This window comes from Solea solea, chromosome 9, assembly GCF_958295425.1.
Source record: "Solea solea chromosome 9, fSolSol10.1, whole genome shotgun sequence".
Classification (NCBI taxonomy): Eukaryota; Metazoa; Chordata; class Actinopteri; order Pleuronectiformes; family Soleidae; genus Solea; species Solea solea.
Window position 1 is genome coordinate 3,655,535 of NC_081142.1, and position 21,965 is coordinate 3,677,499.

The 21,965-nt window shown below is 40.4% G+C and overlaps 2 protein-coding genes across 3 annotated transcripts; one reads left to right on the top strand and one right to left on the bottom strand.

Moving 5' to 3' along the window:
* Positions 1-375: 375 nt before the first annotated feature.
* fsd1 (fibronectin type III and SPRY domain containing 1) lies at positions 376-13,278 on the top strand. 2 transcript variants are annotated; one of them, XM_058638659.1, is made up of 13 exons: positions 376-575; positions 3,360-3,455; positions 3,547-3,678; positions 4,119-4,220; positions 4,496-4,518; positions 5,503-5,624; positions 8,853-9,062; positions 9,158-9,256; positions 9,790-9,937; positions 10,468-10,550; positions 10,658-10,909; positions 11,192-11,280; positions 11,376-13,278. In XM_058638659.1, the coding sequence occupies exons 1-13, from the start codon at positions 561-563 to the stop codon at positions 11,484-11,486; spliced, it is 1,482 nt and encodes a 493-aa protein (XP_058494642.1). In that variant the 5' UTR covers positions 376-560; the 3' UTR covers positions 11,487-13,278. The 2 variants fall into 2 exon arrangements, with proteins under 2 accessions (XP_058494642.1, XP_058494643.1); XM_058638660.1 differs by lacking the exons at positions 376-575; positions 3,360-3,455; positions 4,496-4,518 and having other exon boundaries at positions 3,545-3,678.
* LOC131465772 (signal-transducing adaptor protein 1-like) lies at positions 13,170-21,793 on the bottom strand. The gene is made up of 13 exons (XM_058638661.1): positions 21,644-21,793; positions 19,250-19,321; positions 19,010-19,129; positions 18,852-18,908; positions 18,342-18,490; positions 18,077-18,211; positions 17,920-17,989; positions 16,894-16,996; positions 16,508-16,774; positions 15,340-15,402; positions 15,196-15,237; positions 14,967-15,104; positions 13,170-14,022 (listed from the first exon to the last, which is right to left on the bottom strand). Exons 1-13 carry the CDS (start codon positions 21,728-21,730, stop codon positions 13,979-13,981), a joined length of 1,347 nt encoding a protein of 448 aa, XP_058494644.1. The 5' UTR covers positions 21,731-21,793; the 3' UTR covers positions 13,170-13,978.
* Positions 21,794-21,965: the final 172 nt, after the last annotated feature.

Here is a 21,965-nt window from a genome sequence, read left to right on the forward strand (position 1 = left end):
GTCTGTCCTCATCATTCACTTGTCATCTGTCCACATCATTCACCTGTCCTCTGTCCTCATTTTTCACCTGTTCTTATCATTCACCTGTCACCTGTCCTCATCATTTACATTCAGGCCAATTCAGGTCAACATTTTTACTCAGTACTGGATGTGATTCAAAATGTAGTTAAGTACAGTACTTCCAAAAAAACAAGTAAAAGTCAAATTACTTAAAATTGTGCACAAAAAACTTACCCAATAACAGGAATGCGAGTAAATGTAATTCATTACTTTCCACCTCTACCACTGTCTTTTTTAAGTTCTCAATTTCTCCGATGGTACGTGAAGGCAGCACAATGGAAACACCACCTCCCATGATTCTCCTCTGGCGCATGCGCTCTTCGTAGAACGGCCCAAAGGCGTTGGTGGTGGCTGGCGTCCGTCCGAAGATGCATCGCTCCTCAGCAGCAGCAGCAGCAGTAACTCCGCTGTACCATTAAACCAAAAATACACCCGGGAACGAAAGCGAAATAGCGGCGGTGTTTGCGGCTCAGGCGGCGCCGTAGTGTCTGCGCAGCGAGATGGGAGACCAGAAGGTGAGCGGGAACCGGGGAACAGGTGTCTGTGATGGGGGAGAAACTGCTTCAGCAGCAGGGCGTAGTGTACAAAGGAAGGAGGCGGGGGAGACGCAGGGAGAAGCCGGGGAGTTTGTGGATGTTGCACGGGCTCGCGTTTCACAGGTTTGGTGCATATTTTAATCAACCTTTGTCCGGTTCAAGCTTCGTCTCGTTCGCTCCACCGACGACTTGGTGTAGCAGTCACGGAGGGACCCGGGCCTTGGCTCAGCTCTTCTCTCGCATCAATAAACATAACACACTCCTTTACTATGAATGAGCCTTTTCATTGTGACACAGCAAGCGAAATGAAGGGCAGTGGTCAATTAAAATGGGACAATATACAATATTATCACGATAGAAGGCACCCTCAATAAGTTGGTCATGGTGAATTTTGTATCATTTTGTATCACTGTTATAATTGTGAATGGAGAAAATGATTAATATCGCTATTACTGGCCTTTAAATTCTGCTAAACTCACGAAGTGTTTCAACGGGGAAACTGCATCTTTCCAGTCATTCCAGGAATTCACAATGTTTAACTATCTAATTTAAAGGTCCAGTGTGTAAGCATGAGTGACATCTACTGGTGAGATTTGGGAGAAATACTCTATCCTGAACCCGACTTTAGCAAAGCAAATCAGTATTCTATGGTGGCCTTGACATACCAAAAAGGATGTCATTCTTCATTTCTGTAGTAAGCCTCTGCTTCATATCAACAAACGGACAAACTCTGGCTGGTTTGTCCGTTACAGCTACTATAGAAACAAGATTGCGGCCTTTGTAAAGCAAGGAGCTACATGTTACAAAACACTGAACAATTTTATTTGAACCCTTCTGATACCATCCTGTCACCATCCTGTCATCACCAACAGGATTTGGCATGTGTACTTCTCATTACTGTAAGTCCTAGACTGTTTGAGATATCTAGAAAATTCAAAAACTATGGACTGGACCCTCAGGACTTCCTCAGAACAATCGTCCAACCACAAACAAGATTCACCAGTGCACACGTTTGTGACGTCAGCTTCTCAGTACCATATTCTTAAACGGTTGAATAACTGCCAAATATTGAAAGTGGAAGTTATTTTGGTAAAAGGAGCAGAAGCACTCACTTATTACACATTTTCTGACAATATTACAGCCATAAAAATCAAAATAAATCCAGGCGGCCTGATTATCACGATGGTCATTAGAGGGTTAAAGCAATTATAAATGTGTTTGATGGTGTTGTTTCACCCTAACCCTCCCAAATAGGACAGACAAGACCTTTAAGATTATTGTCTTCACAATTCAATATATATCCATTCCTTAGTGACATTTTCCAAAGTCTTTGGTAACATACACAATATATTTTGTACCAAGAGTAACATGAGTTCATGTTTCTTCTGCATATCTATAAGCTTTCAAAAGGATGTGCACCAGTACACCAGTGTGTTTCCCGTGTTCAGTAGCTGCGCCTCATTATTAAATTATAAATGCTTGTGCCCGTGAAGTGTCCTCTCTCTGATCATGAGCTAGTCCCCTCTGATCCCCTCTGAAGAACTCATGTGTAATCATCTTTAAAGGGAGATGAAAGCATAAAGCTGATTGTTCTGTCCACACAGCCAAACACGTGACTGTGTTTACATGGATAAGCCCAGTATATACACCTGATTCTAACTAAGACAAGGTTTTAACAATCCTCAAAGATGCTCTAAATAGGTCATCAGTCAAAAACATGCTCAAATAAAAACAAATGAAAAATACACACCATTAGTCTGTAGTCACACACTTAATCCCAGAAACATAATGAGGCAAAAGCAGAGTTTTAAATATACATTATTCAAGATTACAAGCCAGTCTTGAGAGGTAGGTTTTGGGTGGTGGCTGCAGTGATGTCATGCACATGGATGGAAATGGACACCAGTTATTTGACTATTGACGCTATTACGTTATAATCCACTTACACAAGTTGCCAATAGAAGATCCCATTCATATTCTGGTTTAGTGTCAACTGATAATGACTCAGTGACTCATGTCTATATTACATCCACTGCTGTGCTAACTCACAAGAGGATATTATCATCTGGTTACGTTGTATACATAATTAATGCAAAGAATATGTTGTTACGCCTGAATCTGGTCTTTAAAGGAAGTGGTGTTGCTCAGTGGGTGACATAAACACACACTGTTGCTGTGTGATTATTGTTTGTCTGTACGAGTGATTTGTATTTGCTCTCTGTGTGTTTTTATGTGCACAAGTGAAGTATCTATGTTATCTTTAGATGTTTTCTGTCTGTATTTTTTCTGTATTGGTCTGACATAAATTTCCTCCAAGGCAATAAAGTTTATCTTGTCAGAAAATGTTTGTAACATAAATGGCTGTGTCTAATTCAGTCTATTATCTGAACCAGGATAAAATCTATAAATCTATGCTGTCCATGTAAACCTAGTCTACAATTAAGAGACCAAAAAAAAATGTATTTTGATTCTGATCTGTTTGTTTTAACATGAGTTTTTATGACTCTACATCCACTGAAGTATAAACTTGCAAAAAGAAGATGTAATCTGGTCAAATCGTGTCTCAAGATATTCCTTAAATTGGTAGTGTATTACTCCGACTGTTGTTTTAATCTGGTTGATATCCCTGGCAGAGCTGCTCTAGTGTTTGGATGGCAGAGAAACCTGCAAGAGTATTTAACTGTAATCTCCTGGATTTCTTTTGTCTAAAATAATTGAATTAAAACAATTGAATTTCCAACTGTGATATTTTTGTCTTCTCAGGAATCTCTGCGTAAGATCACCCACACACTGGCCATGAAGAATGACGAGATTTCAAATTTCATCTGTACCCTCAAACAGAGCCTCGACAACCTGGAGGTACAGATGCACACATGGAAAAAAAATCAATATTTTCTTTATTTCGGGGAAAAAGGTGAGTTTCTTTTAATTTTTTTTACTTTGTCACCAGGCAAACTCTAGCCGAGTGCAGGATGACATGCAGTCGGAGTTCACTTCCCTCCACACGGTTCTGGACGAGATGAAGGAAAAGATGCTGACACGCATCAAACAGGAGAGAGCCAGTCGCACCTATGAGCTGCAGGTACCTACTGCTGTGTATTTCAGTATGAATATAGGCAGTCACAGATTTGAATCTGAACTACTCAAGCTGTGGCTGATTATTGCTCTTTATCATTTACTGCTGCAACTAACAATTGCTAAAAATGGCAGAAAATGTTGATCATCGATTTGAATCGTTGCAGCCTTATTATCATTTATTATCACTGATTTTAAAACTCTGTTACTAAATGGCTGTTTGTTTTGTATGCTCCTCGTCATAGCATTCATTGAGAATAATGAGCTGTGTTGACCCTTCTGAGGTCAAAATACTTTCAATACTTTCTCTCCTTGATCTTTGGCACATGCTCAAATGATGCAGCTAACTCCAAACAAACCCTGTGCAGAGAACATATTTCCATTATACTGTAGAGGAACTGGAGAGAGTTTGCAGATGTTTAACTGGGACTTGAATGTTTTGTGCAGAGTCAGCTGGGCGCCTGCTCCAAAGCCCTGGAGAGTTCAGAGGAGCTGCTGGAGTTTGCCAATCAGACGCTCTGCTCCTCTGAGACAGACGGTTTCACTCAGGTAAGTGACCAACTCCTCTGCTCCTGCTACTGCTGTTGTGATGCTGCTCCTGCACTGCTCTCTGTTAATTACTGCATTTTTAATGAGTGATGATAAACATCAGTGTCCACATATACAATTTTAATCTGTCCTCTTTGTGTCGTCATACTACCAGTTGTTTTTAACACACACAGCTACCTGCAACCTTTTTTGTGTCCAGTGATGATGGGACTCAGATTTCTCTTTGCTCCGTATCTCCTTTCTCTTTTTCCTTTCCCTCTCTGCTCCTCCTCCAGGCGGCCAAAGACATTAAGGATAGGTATAGTACTCAGCCATCCTTTGCTCCCCCTTTGTCATAGCCTCCTGTAACCAATGAGCTATCTCATTGTATAGCATGCATGCATTCAAATAGCCACCGCACCCATTCTGTAGAGCACTATGGACAGACTTTCCACACAAGTCCATTTTGTCTTTTGTTTCCCCACTGTCTTCCATCTGCTGTCCGCTCTTCCCTGGATGAAAGCTGCTCCATTTGTAGCGCTGCCTCCTTAGTGTTGATGAGGGTGATGAGTTCAGTCATAGTAGCAGAAGTCTAGCTAGTGGCTACATCCACATTACTCCTTATTTAAACGTAGATCAGTTCTGCCTGGGAGTCACCTGTCGTGCCCAGTGATTAAGAATACTGAAAACGGAAGCTTAAACGCTTTGTTTTCATTAGAAAAGTGTGGGGCTTAATTTAGTCTGGGCAGTACATTCCATTTTTTTTTTACATTAAATCCATATCTTTCTTATACTAATATTGAAGAAAATTATATTCTGATTCATAATATTGTTATTGTATTATTGCCCAGCCCTACTGGACCAACACAAATGTAGACCTTTAGTTGCCCACATTCAGTTCCTCATCGACAATCAGCTTTGAATGAAAAGCTCAATTTCACCTCGTCTAATAAAAGGAAATGCTTGTTCTTACTTTACGTCAGTGTTGTTTTTCTTCAGTTGTATTTTTCGGATACTAAGCAACTGCACAGGAGAGAATCAGCTTCCTGTTTACATCAGCATGCACATGCCTGGTTTACCTGAATGGCTGTATGATGTGCATTTATTAGGCGGGTTTACTTTGATTTGATGTCATTCTGAAATGAAAAGGTAGTAGTGTGGATGTAGCCTTAGTGATGAGCACTAGAACCACCAGTTTTCTCCCCCTGCCTCAGATTCAGTTGAATAATTCACCACGCTTGTTTCTACCTCGTGTGTTTGTGTCTCTCTCTCTCTCTCTGTCTGTGCATCTCTTTGTCTGCAGTGTGACAATGGCTCCAGCCTTTCGCCTCTCCCTGAAGGCTAAAGCCAGTGACAACATGAGTCACTTGATGGTGGATTTCAGCCAGGAGAGGGAGATGTTGCAGGGACTCAAGTTTCTGCCAGGTCTGCTCCACTTCTACTGCACAGACACGGATAGAAATTGAATAATTTCTCACAGTGTGACGCAAATTAACACCAGAACTGTGCTTGTTATTTACTGGGATATATATATATATATATATATATATTTTTTTTATTTTTTTTTAAAGTTTTAATAATCCCCTTAGGGAAAGTATTCCTCTGCATTTTGACCCATCCTTGAATTAGGAGCAGTGGGCTGCCACACTGAGTAGCGCTCGGGGAGCATTGGGGGTTGGGTACCTTGCTCAGGGGTACCCCAGCCCTTTTTGGCCGGGTGGGGATTTGAACCGGCGACCCTCCGGGGTCAAGTTCCCTTTCCACTTGGCCACGGGCTGCCCCTATATATATATATATATACACATGACGGCTGAAGATGCAACTTGAACGCATACATTTCTCTGCAAAACTTAACCTATGATTTCAGAAAGTGAAGTGTGGTAATAGTTGTGGTAATAACTTTGCACATCAGAAATGTGCCTGGAGATTGAATACCTCTACAAAGACTAATGTTAAAGGTGAAATGAACAACATTTTGGTGTAAATTTGGTTTAATTGTGATAGAAAAACAACACCACCTGTGTTTATGTTGGTCCCTGCTAAGACATTGCTTTCACACTTTCGTCATTCCCTTTGCCACTGGGTAAGGCCAAGAGACATCCTTTTTTATTTCTTATGCAAAACAATGAAGATAACAGCTTCCCATTATCTATCATGTCATTTTCTTACTGGAACCTTATGACTCACTACTACCACGCTACTGCCGCTTTTTGTGACAGATCAAAACAGGAACCATTATTGACATACAAACCTTGAGACTCGCAGTTTGACTGGCACCATGTTGAGGTTTTGCAATTGGAAATTCACAGACATCACCTGCAGCCAGGTGACTATTAAATGATACCAGCTGTCAATCACACTGGTGTCTCATACAGTTGAAACCAGAAGTTTACATACACTATAGAAAAATAGTGTTCTCACTGTCTCACATGAAATCAGACAATCACTTTTCCTGTTTTAGGTCCGTTAGGATTACCAAAATTATTTCTATTTGCTAAATGTCAGAATAATGAGAGAAGGATTTTTTTTAGACATTTTTTTATTATTTTCAAGTCAGAAGTTTACATTCACTAAGATTATGATGCCTTTAAACAATTTGGGAAATCTCAAATGAAGATGTCATGTCTTCTTTTGAATTTCCCATGATGTTACACAAAGAAGCAGTGTGTTTCAAGTGTGCCTTAAAATACATCCACAGGTGTGTCTCTAATTAACTCAAATGTTGTCAATAAACCTATCAGAAGCTTCCAAAGACATGACATCTTCATTTGGGCTTTCCCAAATAGTTTAAAGGCATAATTATCTTAGTGGATGTAAATTTCTGACTTTGAAGAAAGTAATAAAAAATTGTCTAAAAAATCCTTCTCTTATTATTCTGGCATTTAGCAAATAGATATAATTTTGGTAATCCTAACGGACCTAAAACAGGAAAAGTGATTGTCTGATTTCATGTCAGACAGTGAGAAAAAAAGCATATGTGTCTTTTTATAGAGTGTATGTAAACTTCTGGTTTAACTGTATGTGCTGTGCTTTATTGTCCATTTTCTTTAAAAAAGATAATTTACATGTGCTTCAAGGAGAGCTGAAACTAGCGATTCAGATGGCTAACTCCTAATGAAAATGTTTATTGACGTCCTACATGAAGTGACAAGTAGAAGCTCATTTTATTTTATTCATTGTATATAATATAATATACATAAATATCACAATTAAACTGACAACTCTACAGTATTTTAAACATTTTCAGCCTTTGACAAATGTAACTGGGCCATAGTTCAAAATGGGAGCGAATTAGTGTCGTTTAACTGTCACTGACGAATGTGAAGTAATAAATCATTAGCAAACATTGCGCAGACATTAACCTCTGACGTCATGGCTTTTTTTCACAGTCCTCTGTTTCTCTGTCATGTTGCCCTCACTGTCAAAAAGGCTTTTATTTGCTCCACTAATCATCACTGTGTATATATAGATTAATCAAATGACATGAGCTTCATGTCATAGCCATGAATGCTCTTTCTCACAGTGATGAAACCACAGAGATTGGTCTCGCAGCTCTGCTGTGTGCCTGTGTGACTTGTTAACCTCATAAGTGTGGTTTTACAGCCCATGCATTTATTGGAGGGCATTGTCTCATTGCACGTGGTTGAAAAGTCCCGATAAAACCACCACAGTTCTTTAGAACCAGATGACAAATGAAAGCTGAAGCTTGAACTTTTGCTTACAAAAACTGAGAGAAACCAAAGCAAAGAGTGTTTGTCTTATTGTCACAAACTAATGTTGCTTTCTGTCTACTTCATATAAACATAGACACTTACCATGGTAGCTGTAACAACTTTTAATGTGAGAATGTACAGTGCTTCATAAAACTATTAGACCACCGGTCATAAAAACAAGATCACTTAATAAATATTTTAGAAATCTTCTACAAACTAGTTTATTAACCTTCACAGAAACATAAAAAAATGATTTTAATTATTACCAATGCTGTTAATTTAGGGCAGCTGTGCCGGTGGGTGGTGGTCTAATGCATTTGTTTAGCACAGTACAACTCTAGGTTGGTCTATGGGTTTTCTGCCCCCACATGGCAAAAAAAATGCAGTACATTTGTCCTCGTAGCAGTTTATATAATGCTTAGTGATAAGTTTTACATAGGTTTTTATTTACATAAATGGCCAAACAACAGTGTATAGGGCCAATAAGATGAGGCTAAAATGGGGACATAATTGATATATGCATGAAAAAGTTTTCAGTATTTAAAAGTGCTCTTTAAAGCAAAATTTTGCAAGTTGTTACCTTTAAAACAACAGCTTCATTGTTATTTCTCTGTGTTATTTTGTGAGAGTGGTGCCTTCTTCATTCCCAAGTAAGATATTTTTAGAGGAGTTTCACAAATGTCACTCTGCAGATTCTGTGGAACTTTTCCTGACAACTCCAGATTCCAGAATATGTGGATAATGTCCTTAGTGAGCAAAGCAAGAAAAGCTTCAGATAACAGACAGCGAGTTCATGTCTGAAAGCTCAAACTGACAGAAAGTGTAAGAAAAAATGAGCTGAAGCTCATGCAAAATGTGTAATATCCCTTTGACGAATATTCAGAGATGAGTGTGGATAACTCTCCTAACAGAAATGCCATTTATACTCTGTCACATTCAGTTCCTGCCACTCCAGAGATCCAAGTGTCTGAGTGCCAGGTGTGTGACAACACGGTGACTGTAGTGTGGACCTTACCAGAGCCTGACAGTAAGATAGACCACTACATACTGGAACATCGACGGACAAACCATGAGGGTCCACCACGCATCAGAGAGGACTACCCCTGGATGGTGTTGGAGGGGATACGAGAGATGGAACACACACTGACGGGTAGGAGGAAGATCTTGAGAAGAGTTTTGCTACTTGTTGTCTGAATGTTGATGAAGATGATTTCTAAAGGATAATTCCATGTTCTTTATTGTCAGGTCTGCGATTTGACACTCGTTACATGACGTTCAGAGTGAGAGCGTGTAACAAGGCTGTGGCGGGAGAGTTCTCTGAGCCAGTTACACTGGAAACCCACGGTGAGGATACTGGGCATGCACATCAGTCCGTTCACACTGGAACATGGAACATTAAGAATGGCATTTAATGGTTCAGTTGGTAGGGTGAAGATTAATTCCATCAATATTTTCAGCGTTATGTGATGTGATTGAGAGACTTCAGAATTCTGCATCTCCTCTGGGCTCTGATTTTAAGCCTTGACGTAATCTGGCCTGTGATGAAAGACCTGGACCAAACATAGCACAGTTCAGAGAGCGAGGGTTCTCCTATTAGCTCTTTTATTACAACTACTCTGCCTCCAGATCCCTTCAGTGGGAAGGTTCACAACTTCAGCACGAGCTACAACTTCTTACAGCAAAACCTTCAATAACTTAAAAGAGTCTTAAAAAGAGTCTGACAATAAACAGAATTAAACACATGTCAAAATCATGTGAGTATTTCAAGAGAGAACATCTGTCATGCGCTTATTTGCACGATCCTGCCCTCTTCTACTTGAAAAGATTGAATTAGATGTGGTGAGAAGTAAAACGTTTGCTTCCTGTTTGGTTTCTAGCTTTCACCTTCAAACTGGACGCTGCTTCAGCCCACCAGAACCTAAAGGTGGAGGACTTGAGCGTGGAGTGGGACAGCAGTGGAGGGAAGGTGCAGGAGATCCGCAAAGAGAAGAACCGAATCAACTCCCCAATGCACTCTCCGGCAAGGTTGTAAGAATGTACATTTCAAACTTTTTGAGCTTGTATTATTCAGTCATAGCCATTCATCCATCTGTGCCTTATTCACATATACTGACCATAGTGTTGATTATTATTCAGTCATAGGGAACATGATGCATTCTGTTGTTTTTTTTCCTCTCTCTCTACACTGTCTGGCAGCTGTGCACTGAACACCCTGAATACAGTTGTAGGACCAACAATATATAAATGGTTTTGGGTCAAATTCTTGGGGACTTTTTATTTTCTATTATAATCTATCTCTCTATTATTTTCAATTATAATCTGTCTGTTTTTAAATCTCTGTTTGTAATAATAGTCATTTTACATCGCACATGCCTGTAATTAAGGAAGAAGAGCAGTAATTAGTGTCAGTAAAGCTGTGGCACGTGAAGCTGGAGGACCTGTGCTGCTCTTTCACACCCTCTTTACTTACCCCTTTGACACAGACCGACTTATTAGCCCTGCGGTTGTGTCACTGCTGCCATTATGAATAAATCCCTATTGTTGTTTATAACAAGGTCAGCCCTCATGTCTCCTAAGAGAGGACCAACCGCTCGGCCAGGCAGAGACAGGTTTACAGCAGAGTCCTACACAGTGCTGGGTAAGAATGGACTCAACTTGAGGAGATATTCTTCTTAAATGTTGTATAATCACGGCACAGCTGTGTAATTCCATACGTTTATCGTCTTGGCTGTCGTCTCGTTGCAGCTGACACCACGATTGATGCTGGCCAGCAGTACTGGGAGGTGCGATTCGACAAGGAGAGCAAGGCCTTCGCTGTTGGGGTCGCCCTGCGGACCCTCGGTCGATTTGACCAGCTGGGGAAATCCAGCGCCTCCTGGTGCATCCATCTGAACAACTGGCTGCAGCAGAGCCTCACAGCCAAGCACAACAACAAGGCTCGAACACTGGACTGTCCGATCCCAAGCCGTATAGGCATCTACGTCAACTATGATGAAGGTAGGGTGAATACAAAGTGAAGTAAAACTGAGAGTAATGATTGTGCTCAGTTCTTCGTGTGAAGCATTTAAATCTGTCACTGATACTGGAGATAGTTAGAGATATTCTGCTGTAACTCAGTGTTGCGTAAAATGATGCTACTGTGTGGATTTGTCTGTATTTTGTCACTTTATAAACCTAAAAAAGTTCCTCTTTAGTCTTCTGTTTACGATTCTTTAGGCAGATCTAAGCCATAGTTATTTTAACTTTGTGTGAGTGATTTGTCGTCTATGTTGGCTCCAGGTTTATTGTCTTTCTACGATGCCAAAACTAAGCAGCTGATGCACACCTTCAAAACCAAGTTCCCACAGCCTGTGATTCCAGCTTTCATGGTGAGAAATGTTCCTTCAGCAGTGTCCGTTACCTCAACAAGCTTCCTGTGGTCTTTCTGTTTGGAGAACTGAGAACTTTGTGCTGCCCCCTGCAGGTTTGGAACGGCACTTTCTCAGTCGTGACGGGCCTGCAGGTGCCCAGCGGGGTGCAAAGCGGCCAGAGGAGGAACAGCGGCACCAGCAGCTCCAACGCCAGCCTTACATAGATCCATCCACTCTGCCTGCTGGACACTCACCAGCTGTGTCTGACCGCAGTCACTCACCGCAGAGCATCTGCTCTGCTGTGACTGCTCGCAGCCATATCATGGAAGTATGGAGTATGATGGTCAAGCCCGTTCCTCATGTATGTGTTGCATGACAACAACAAATGGTAAAGGGAACGAATGAGTCATCCACACACTCAGAAGTCTTCATCTGTACCACTCTGGCTGTTGTGATTGCTTGGGGCACATTAGGTGTATTCTTACTAGTTTACCTCTCTCTTCATTTATTTAGCACTGTCGCACTGCTGCTTGAGCAAAGATTTAGCGCTGGCCGCTGCCCTTTCATCATTCCCTCCTTCCTTTCATCACCAAATCTATCAGTCGTACTGTCACGCAGCAGGCTGCAGGCGCAGGTTCGAGCCCTCACCTGTCTGCTCTCTCTCTCTCTCCCTGTGCCTTCATTGTCATTTCCACTCTGACCAGGCCAAATCTTTAATATTATCTGTACCAACCTGCTAATTTTCCGTAACAGCAATTGGTCTCCTTTTTTCCAATTTAAGAACAATGTATTGTGTCAGTGTCAGTATAACCTATCGTAGCTTAGTGGTAATCATCGCCGACTGAATCCATATACAGTATATTACTCAAAGAATAACCTGCTCTTAGACCCTGCTGCTCAACAGAATGTAGTCCATCACTGAATCAGGACTCATTAAGGATCATATGAGATGAACTGCACCCGTTAGGGACGTCGTATTTTAATTCTTGCCAATACTTTATGGTGTTAACTGCATTTTCACGTTGTAGTGAGGACACACACTTTTCTCTGGAGCCTTAAACCTCCTGCTGAGGTTCTGAGAAGCATCATTTCCACCGAGGGATACAGTTCAGTTGAGCACATTATGCACATATTTGTTGTTGAAGGGTAGCAACTACATGACCGATCTCTACCGTCCATTTAAAGCAGCCTTCTTGTTGGTTCACTTATCGCAGTGGTCCAGCACCTTTAACAGTGGAGGTAGATGCACTGCAGTCTGTTGATTGACAGTCAACTCTTCTGAGTTAATAAAACAGACTGAAATAGGGAAAACCTTTTCCATGTGTTGTGCATTATGACATGGAAGACAACTGTTGTACTGAGATGTTATCACGTTTATGTAGCTGACATGGCGATTGTCATTCAGCCCACAAACCCTGCAGTGGAAACACAAGCCACATCAGTGTTTTCTGTTCCACAGTGGGCTGTGGTGAGCTGAACTGTTCTGTTCTACTTGGTGGAAATGCAGCTTTTGTGTTAAACGAGTCATGTGACGATGGAAGTGGCTATACTCCATACATTATATTCGCCTGACTGCACTCTAAGGCTTGTATGTTTAGTATGTGTGTGTCGAAAACCCAATAACACAACTTCATCTACGGAGAGATGAGAGTCGTGGGCTCTCTGTAGAATAACAACTAGCTTTCCAGTAGCTCCAGCTAACAAATGATATGAGAGTTAATCCGATGTTTAGTTTGTCAACTTGATGAGAAACTAAAGTGTGAACCCTGAACATTGTTAACTGACATTTTTGAAATTAGTTGTGCACCATGTAACCCCCGAGTAGCGTCCATGTCAGTCTCACTTTTCCATGTTGCTCCCTCTGAATGCATAACTGTAGCCTGCAATGCTTTGAAGAAGCGTCCAGCTGAGAATTACGTACATTAGCTTTATTTCACATGTCACATTTTATTGTACAAAGTTGAATTTTTCTTTCCACTATAATCCGCCATTGAGGTAATAAAGGAGTGAGAACAATTTGTTCACTGTCGTCATTTTCAACAAAGAAAAAAACATATTTCATTGCAACCAAGAGAGCAGAGTACATTATAAACCTGACCGACTGGTTAACACATACTTAAAGTCACTTCTTCAGAAGCGTCTGATGTAACGGAAGCAAAGTAAAAGTTTCACTACACTTGCCTCCAGGATGTAGCTCATTTCTGTGAATTTGCCTATATTAAAACACGGCTCATAAAAAGAAAAGTATTTCGCAATGTTAACTTGTATGTACAGTACATGTGTATATATATATATATATATATATTTACATCACATGCCTATGAGGCAGAATACAGACATTATAGTTCCATAAGAAAATATTAAATTATACAGTATATACAATGATACCTACAAAAGAATCAGTGAATAAGAGACACCGCTGTCAAAGATGAAGGTAAATAAACACGGTGAAGATAATGGGACATGAACAACCCTCTTTACAGGTGATTAATGCTAACGAGTGTCAGAGAAGGCTGAGTCGATAAAGTGTTAAGCCTCAGAGAAGCCTTTCTGCTGACAGGAAGCCAGTGAAGAGGTGGAGATCGACGTTTGAGAGGAAACCAGCTCCTCTCCGTCTCGGTGTGTTGGTCATCTTGCAGACTCAGTCTCTGAGGTGACTGAACGGGTCTGAGTCAGTTGCTGAGGCTGAGAGTCACAGATGGTTCATGCATTCCCGTCACTTTGCGCTCTGTTCAAACATAAGTTTCAGCTGTGATATAGCTGTAACAGAAAGCAGACACACAGAGACAAACATTAGTTTTAACCACTTAGCAACCGGTCGTTACAATAACATCACAAACGTAAAGCCTTGACATTTGGTCGGTGCCACGATGATGATTTTCTAGGCTCACAGACACGACCTGCGACCAGGCATCTACTGGACAATACCAGTTCTCAATTACACTTGCGTCCACTCACATCTCTCATTTATCATCTATTTCCCTCTAAATGACAACATCATTTATAAAATTGACAGCATGTTCTATTGAAGAAGAGTCAATACTATCATTACAGAGTATTAACTCCTTTTTACCAACATTATAAAAGTGAGAAGTAGGCTGCTTTTCCCATAGACCTCCAGTCAAATAGAGATATTTTTGCAGAGAGCAGAATTGCCCCCTGGTGGCTATTCAGTGTATTGTTACTTTCAGGTTGGCTTCCATTATTTATTTATGAGCTATGGTTTAAATAAGTAGACATTGAACAATGACATTGTTGATGTCATGATTATTCTGACCAAAACACAATTGTACTTCACAATATTGGGATAATTGTAAATGTCTGCTTAAAAAAACTTTCTTTTTGCAAGTTGGTACTGACCTTAATTTGGTTTTTAAGTCATGCTTTTGTAACACTTTTGTCAGTTTTTGTGTGCTTTTAAGTGTAAAAAGGAAAATGCATGTGTTGAAGTTATGACTAAAAGGTTTTGGTGGGTGCAGAAGAGTTAAGTTAAGAATGTAAAATAGGCCATGATGTTCTTAAGTTTGGGAAAACTGCCAGCAGCTGTCACAGTTGTTTTCTTTTTGTGCTGTGAACTGCGATGCCAGTAAATGCCTTTGGTATTTGTTAGGTTAAACTCTGATTAAGCTTTCAACTGCAGCATAAAATGAAAAGACAATTAAATGAAAGTTTCATGATCACGACAGCTCCACAGATGGACTCACTCTGTTCAAAAGGATCCGTGTGCAACCTCATTCTCTGCTCTATGTTTGTGTAGGAGGCGACGGAAGGAGCCGGAGCTCCAGAAAGTGATTTGCGAGGAGCAGGAACTGGAGGTTTAATGGTTGGAGTTTTCCTTAGTGCTGTCGATTGAGGAAAAACAACGTGATTTTAGTCATACAGTGGGTAAAAGGAATGTTATTCTGAGATGAAAGATTAAATAATGGAAATTACGTTGAAGTGCTGAGTCCTCCGTGCTTCTGTTTGTCTGTCCAACTGTTTGAACAGAGACGTGAGTTAGCAACAAGTAAAAAATGGAGTCAAACCTGTTTGTTTGCAAGAGGGAAAATCCAGAGAGTGACTGAGAGTTTAACTCACACTCGTTTACAGGCTCCGAAACTGGTGTCAGTGCTTCTTCTGTTGTTGGTATTTTTAACCCAACTGCAAAAGAAAACAAATGTAATGCTGAGTCAATAATAAAACCTCAGTTTATTTTATAAAATAAAAAACGCTTTTGTGCTTTCATAGAGCCAGAGTTAAATGCAGACAAGAGAACTTGTCTTAATGTCGATGAATCACTGCTGCAGATTTGCTGGTTTATTTAAGTCATAGAACTAAACTCTGAAGGCATTTGTAGCTGTGACTGTGAGTGAGTGTGCTCACACAATGCAATTGTACCTTTACACTGTTCTTACACTGACTTTGTTCACATGCACAATCATCTGACCTCATTCGGAGCAAAATGTTATTCACATTATGGGTCTACTGCGAAACCCTCAACTGTGTCAGCATATACAACTAAAATTAAAATACTCCAGGACTTAATCTAGTTATTGCTTAAACCAAGTATTACTTTACATGGATTAAGATTTACACTAGTGTTTTAAACAGATCAATACACAGATTATTGTTGGCAATGTTAACATTTACATCAATAATCCAGATGTATAATCCTTATTCCAAATAAGATATTTGAATATGATGTTCAAAGAATATCCCATTCATGTACTCCTGTTTACATGTTACAGACCATAATCTGGATTGAAGTGCTGTTTACGTGAAGTGTCTTATTTACAGTAGACTACTGTATTTATCTGATCAATCATGCTGTAGGTAAGGCACTGAAAATATTCAGACTAAGACGTTAGATTTTGATGTTCATGTAAATTGCTATAAATCTAAAAAAAAGTTTTCTCCTTAAATGTTACAAAGCTCAATGTTCATTACATGAAATAATCCAATTCAGAATAAGATCGTTTAACACTCCACGTCTTAAATGAAATAGCAGATGATGCATCATGTCGTCACTTTTCTGCATATTTCTGAAAATTTTAATTATGACACCAACAATTGAACTGGGTCATCTATTTTGCATCAGTGCGACTTGGGAAAAGTCAAATTGCAGGTGAAAGGGGACCCTTTTTATTTTTCACCTGCATACTTGACATATTTAAGGGCCAGAGAAAACTTGTCTGACGAGGAGTGTGTTATCTCTGTAGTGGCTGAATGTGTTTTTTGTGTGTTTTTGTATTAACTCTTAAAGTACCTGGTTTGGGAGGCAAACTTGGCGGGACCTTTGGTGGGACGACCTTTGGTGGAACGATGTTTGACGGAACGATGTTTGATGGAACGACCTTTGGTGGAACGATGTTTGGTGGAACGATGTTTGGTGGAACGACCTTTGGCGGAACGACCTTTGGTGGAACGACCTTTGGTGGAACGATGTTTGGCAGAACGACCTTTGGTGGAACGATGTTTGGCAGGGCTTGTTGAACACTTATTTCTCCGTTCTCGTTGTTAGACTGAATAAAAACTGTAAAAAAAAAAAAAAGGAGAAAAAGCAGAGCCACAACTTACACCAGTGCTGTGTGATGTGGAATAATGACACTAGAACAAATGTAAAAGAGAAGATGAATATGTCTTTTTACGTACTGATGTTTTTCTCATACTGTTCCTCAAAGATGAGAGGAATCAGAACTCGGTCCGTTTTCTCTACCAAGTAGTTGACCACATCTTGCAGCGTGGCACATGGGACCTGCATGGATGAAAGCATGCATTAGAACTCACTCCACAAACAAAACCATGTTTTTTTTAACCTACATATACATTGTACTAGTCATTAACCCCAACATTAATAGTTTAATTGGGGCAAAGAATGAAATCATGTGCCAGAACATTTTGCATGCACGCTCGTGGAGACGTCACTTCATGTGAGCAGTGAGTCATGACAGACACACTCCTCAGGTTTCCCGTCATTGTTGTTGTTTGACCTGCTTCCACCCCGGAAACACTTGTTGTATTTACTCTGCCATTTACGATAAAAAACAATCAAGTATGACTTGTTCTAAACTAACCCCGATCTTCACCATCATGTATGCAACTGGAGCTGGGTTACAGAAGTTACGCACAGCAGAATTTCTATCAAGTCATTAATGTACACGTCTCAAACCTTGAGAAGCAGCGTATCAGACATGTCTGCAAGCGGGGACACAAGGAAAAACTAACTTTAAATAACACTGAGAGCTTACAAAATAGGTTTGCATGACTAGAAACCAAAGTTTGTGGCACTTTGGAAAACCACGCTCTCCTCACACCGATACAGAAAATAAGAGATTTTACATCGCAGGACACAGCAATTATTGATCACTGTTGCTTCTATCAGTGAGTTTATATGTGTTATTGTGTGACTTCAGTATCTGAAACATAACAAATGAGGCAGCAACGAACCAGCAGCTCCTGTGTCCCTGCGAGCTTAAACTGCAGATTTTCTCTATGAACTTTGGTGCAGGAAAGCAGCAAACACATCACAGACTAAAGCAGGTATAGATTTACTTTTATTAAGTTTTCCTTGAGACTCCACTGGCAGACATGTTTTCATTGATGGCGAGTGTCCATTATGTGTCAGTACCTCATATAACCCCACTTCAAAAACACCTGAACTATCACTTAAACACTTACAGGGTTCTCCAGAGCGATGGCAAAGCCCCCGTCATGTGTACGTGACACACGGTAGTGTCTGAATATAGCACTGCGAGAGACCGAGAGAGGCAGTGAGTGACATTTATCATGTGAGTAGACTGTGTGTGCACATATGTGTGTGCGTATGCGTGCATACCCATCATGGTCCTCCTGTCTGGTGGTGATGGAGAAGGAGTTTCCAGCACCTCCAGGCCTCAGGAGCAGGTTTCCTTTCTTGCTCTCTTTCTCAAGCAGCAGTTCTGCCTCCAGCCGGGACACGCTGTGGTAACAACTGTCGTCCCGCACAAAGCAGAGAGAAAATACACACATCACTGCATCAGATTTCACTGGTAGAGTTTGTATTTTTTGTTTTTGTTTCATTGCTTCATAGTAACTTAGTTCTAAGACTCATTATTACTCACGATGGCAAGTCTGCATCAGAACTGTCAAAGGACCTGGAGGTGATGACATGTTGAGGAGCTTTTTTTTGTCTTTCCTTCTCCAGATCGACTGCCTCTTTCAGCATGTGGAACTGACCTGGGAGCAGGTTGAGGGAGGAGGGCACCGACAGCTGTAATTGAAAGTGTAATTATCAGGTAAATATGAGGCTGGTCTCCCACATAAAACTATTTCCCTTTCCTGCATTATCATGGTAATGTTGCATTTGTACTTCCCCTGCAGAAACGTTTATTTCATGTTCATCCATTTGTCATATTTTGTTTTACAAAGTAGTTTTAAAGTGACGTATATCCACTTCATTAGGTACACTTACATTAACAAGAAAACAAGATTGAGGGGAATAATCAGTTCTAACTGAAGTTCTTCAAGTTCAGTTCTAATCAGTTCTTTACAATGTGACTATAGTGATGGATTGAAGTGCATCAAACCTTAAACAATGATTAAATCTATTTATAGAGTCATATATCACTAACCTTAGACACAGAGAAGATGTAGCCCTTCCACAGCTCACGGGCCTCTGCATTGGGGGCCTGTAGAAAAAAAAAGGATGAATAGAAAAAAAAAGATTGTGAAAAGAGCAATACACTTGTAAAAGAAAATATGAAGGGCACATTTTCTCAAAGATCCTCACAGTTAATTTGACGTTTCCCTGTTTAGTGGTGATGGTGAACCGGGCTGCATCCAAGTTCCGATCCTGGCTGCCGTCATCCACGATGGTGATCACTTCGCTCACATCCAGTCTGTCTACATACTGAGGAAATACACACACACACACACACACACACACACACACACCAGCTTTGCTCAATCACAAATATAAATGTATATGTTTTATAATCGTGCATGTCATAACTTTGGCCAAATAACCTACATCGACGTCTCTTTTGTCATTGAAGAAGAAAAGAATGTTCCCACACAGGCAGCTCCACAGTTTGCGGGACGTCTGCACAAACACACACACGGAAACATTACAGGTTAGAACAGGAAGAAAAACATAGATGTGGATTAGAAAAAGTGACAATTAGAAAGGGGATTAAACGTGTACTAAACATAACAAGGCAAATAAGTAGGACACATGTATTTGTGCATGTGACCTTGATATGATAAGTGTTTGCTTTGAATAGTGCCAGAACTGGATGGACCTGGGGGAGAATCTGATGATGATAGACAGGTTGACTAATTCATTTCTTTTACGTAAATCTAAATTTAGGAAGACTGTGCTGACATTTCTACTCTCAAGTTTCTATGGTGAGAAGTCTAAATGATCAGAAATGGCTCCACATTTATACAGATATCACAACATACTACTGATATCAATATCACCTTAGCTGTTGATAAGATGTTTGTGCCGATACGTTTTCCACCTATAGTCACAACAAGCCTTTTCAAAAACATCTGCAACCCTCACATACTGTTTATCCTAGTCACGTGACTGCAGCGGCTCTCTACAGGACCGTTTAATGTGTTCAGTGAAGCATTACTGCGTCATTAGGGGTAATGATGATGTGAATTGTCATCAGACTTGGCACTGATGGCGCCACTCTTTAGATGCTCCGTGGACTGCAGGTGGGGCAGCTTCTTGTAAGTTACGTGGACTTTGACTCCAGATTTTCAGTGACAAACAGGGAACACGCCAAGCCAAATAAGTACGAGAGTGACAATAACACTTTACACCCTTAACTGTGATTTAGGAGGGGAGGAGGCTGAGGCCGTTGTGACAAATCTTTCCCAGCACTGTGAGCAAGAAATTAGTGTTATTTTGGCCAGTATCGGAGTTAGCCTTATAATGTCAAGTAGTTTCAGCTGAGCTGAGTGTGTTCAGTCACTTATCAGTGATTTATTCTTTGCCAGCCTGCCCTGACACTTTGTTCCTGGTACTTTACTTGCCCTTATCTTTATGTCACAGAGAACTGAAAAGCAGTCAGACCAGTTGGGACAAAAGTGTCATGTAAAGTCTGGAGTCAAAGTCCACATAACTTCCAAGAAGCTATATAATGACACGCTGCCCCACCTGCTGAAAACAGCTCCAAGCCCATATTTACCTGCAGAGCTGTTAATGAAGACTGTAACCAGACCACTGCACCCGTTTAGTGGTTTGTTAATTATTTGGAACAAAATGACACCACAGTCGTGTAAAAAGACCTCTTATCAAAGCAGAAGTAAAATACTTTGATTCAACTGAGGCTTGATCTGAATGTGAATAAAACGACACCTGTGCCAATTTGATGCTTTTTTTCCTGTATTGGATAGAGTTGTATTGCACTTGTTTACCTCAGCGCAACTTCTGCATGTGCTGAAAACTGTTTACCATGCTTCACTGAATTTTTTCACCTGTAGGCTCCAATATGAGGAACGAAAGAGGCGTGTCGTGACCTTTGCTGTCGTTTTTGCAGAGAAATGTTCCACTTGTTTCATGTTGGCGTTAGACTGCAGACTGTCTGTCAATGCAGTCTTGGTTTTTATTTTATTGTTTACATCTCTTACAGTTGAACTGTAATAAATAAATAAATGAATAAAAATAATCAATGGATGTATGGAGATCCAACAGAAACACTAATTAAAAAATTAACATCTCTGCTGTTATGTAACCAGCATGTGAGTAAAGGCTGCACATCTGCTACAGTACACTGCAGGAATCATGTCAGCAGTGTGAACTTAGTGAAAGCTAAAAAAGTTAAAGTAGAAAGACTGGAGTGTTCATTTTGTTTCTGGGAAAAAAAAATATAATCAAAAGAAGCATCAGCATTTTAACTGAGTCATGTTTTAGGATTTCTGTTTGTGGGACCTATATATTTGTTATCACAGCAGTAGCATTATGATTTTGAAATGGATGTGACACCACTTTTTGTTTAAAGGAATAAAAATAAAGAAATATGAAATGGAGTCATTCCTAATAACAACAGGCCCATTTCATATATTAGTAGCCATTCACTGCTCGAACTATAATCTAACTGATTACTTGAATAAATACAATCAGCAACTATTCTGTAAATTGTTTGATCACTTATGTCACATAAAGTAAAGTTACTGACATCATACAACAGGGAAAATAATGGAATGATTGTTGTAATCAGAGCCAACATTCACACAATCTGTGACAAATGATATACACACAACAATTTAAATTATCATTTCAATATTCTAATTCATTATCAACGTCATTATAATAAACTAGTCTGTGATAATACACACACTACATTCAGAGACTGGACTGAGTTTGCACAGAAAACCCATCTCTGACCTCTCCTGTTTAACAGCAGCTCACCTTGTCTTTGAACGACCTCTTCTCCAGGTAACCCTCATAGTAACAGGTGGGCAGTTGACCCCGCTGACGCCCGTTACGCCTCGCCATTTCCACGTGTTTACACTCAAGAGAACTTGGACACGACAACTGACTGAGTGTGAGGTTTTCTCAATAATAAATGCCAGTCCTGTTTGCCCGAAACAAAGTTTCCCGGAGAGGGCGGGGCCAGGAGGAGGGCGGGGCCAGTCCCGTCTCTCTCCACTGACGCTGACAGTTTCCTGAATGCTGATTAGTCAGAATGTGGAGCAGGTTAGTACTTTCAAAATTTCCCCCAGGTGCACAA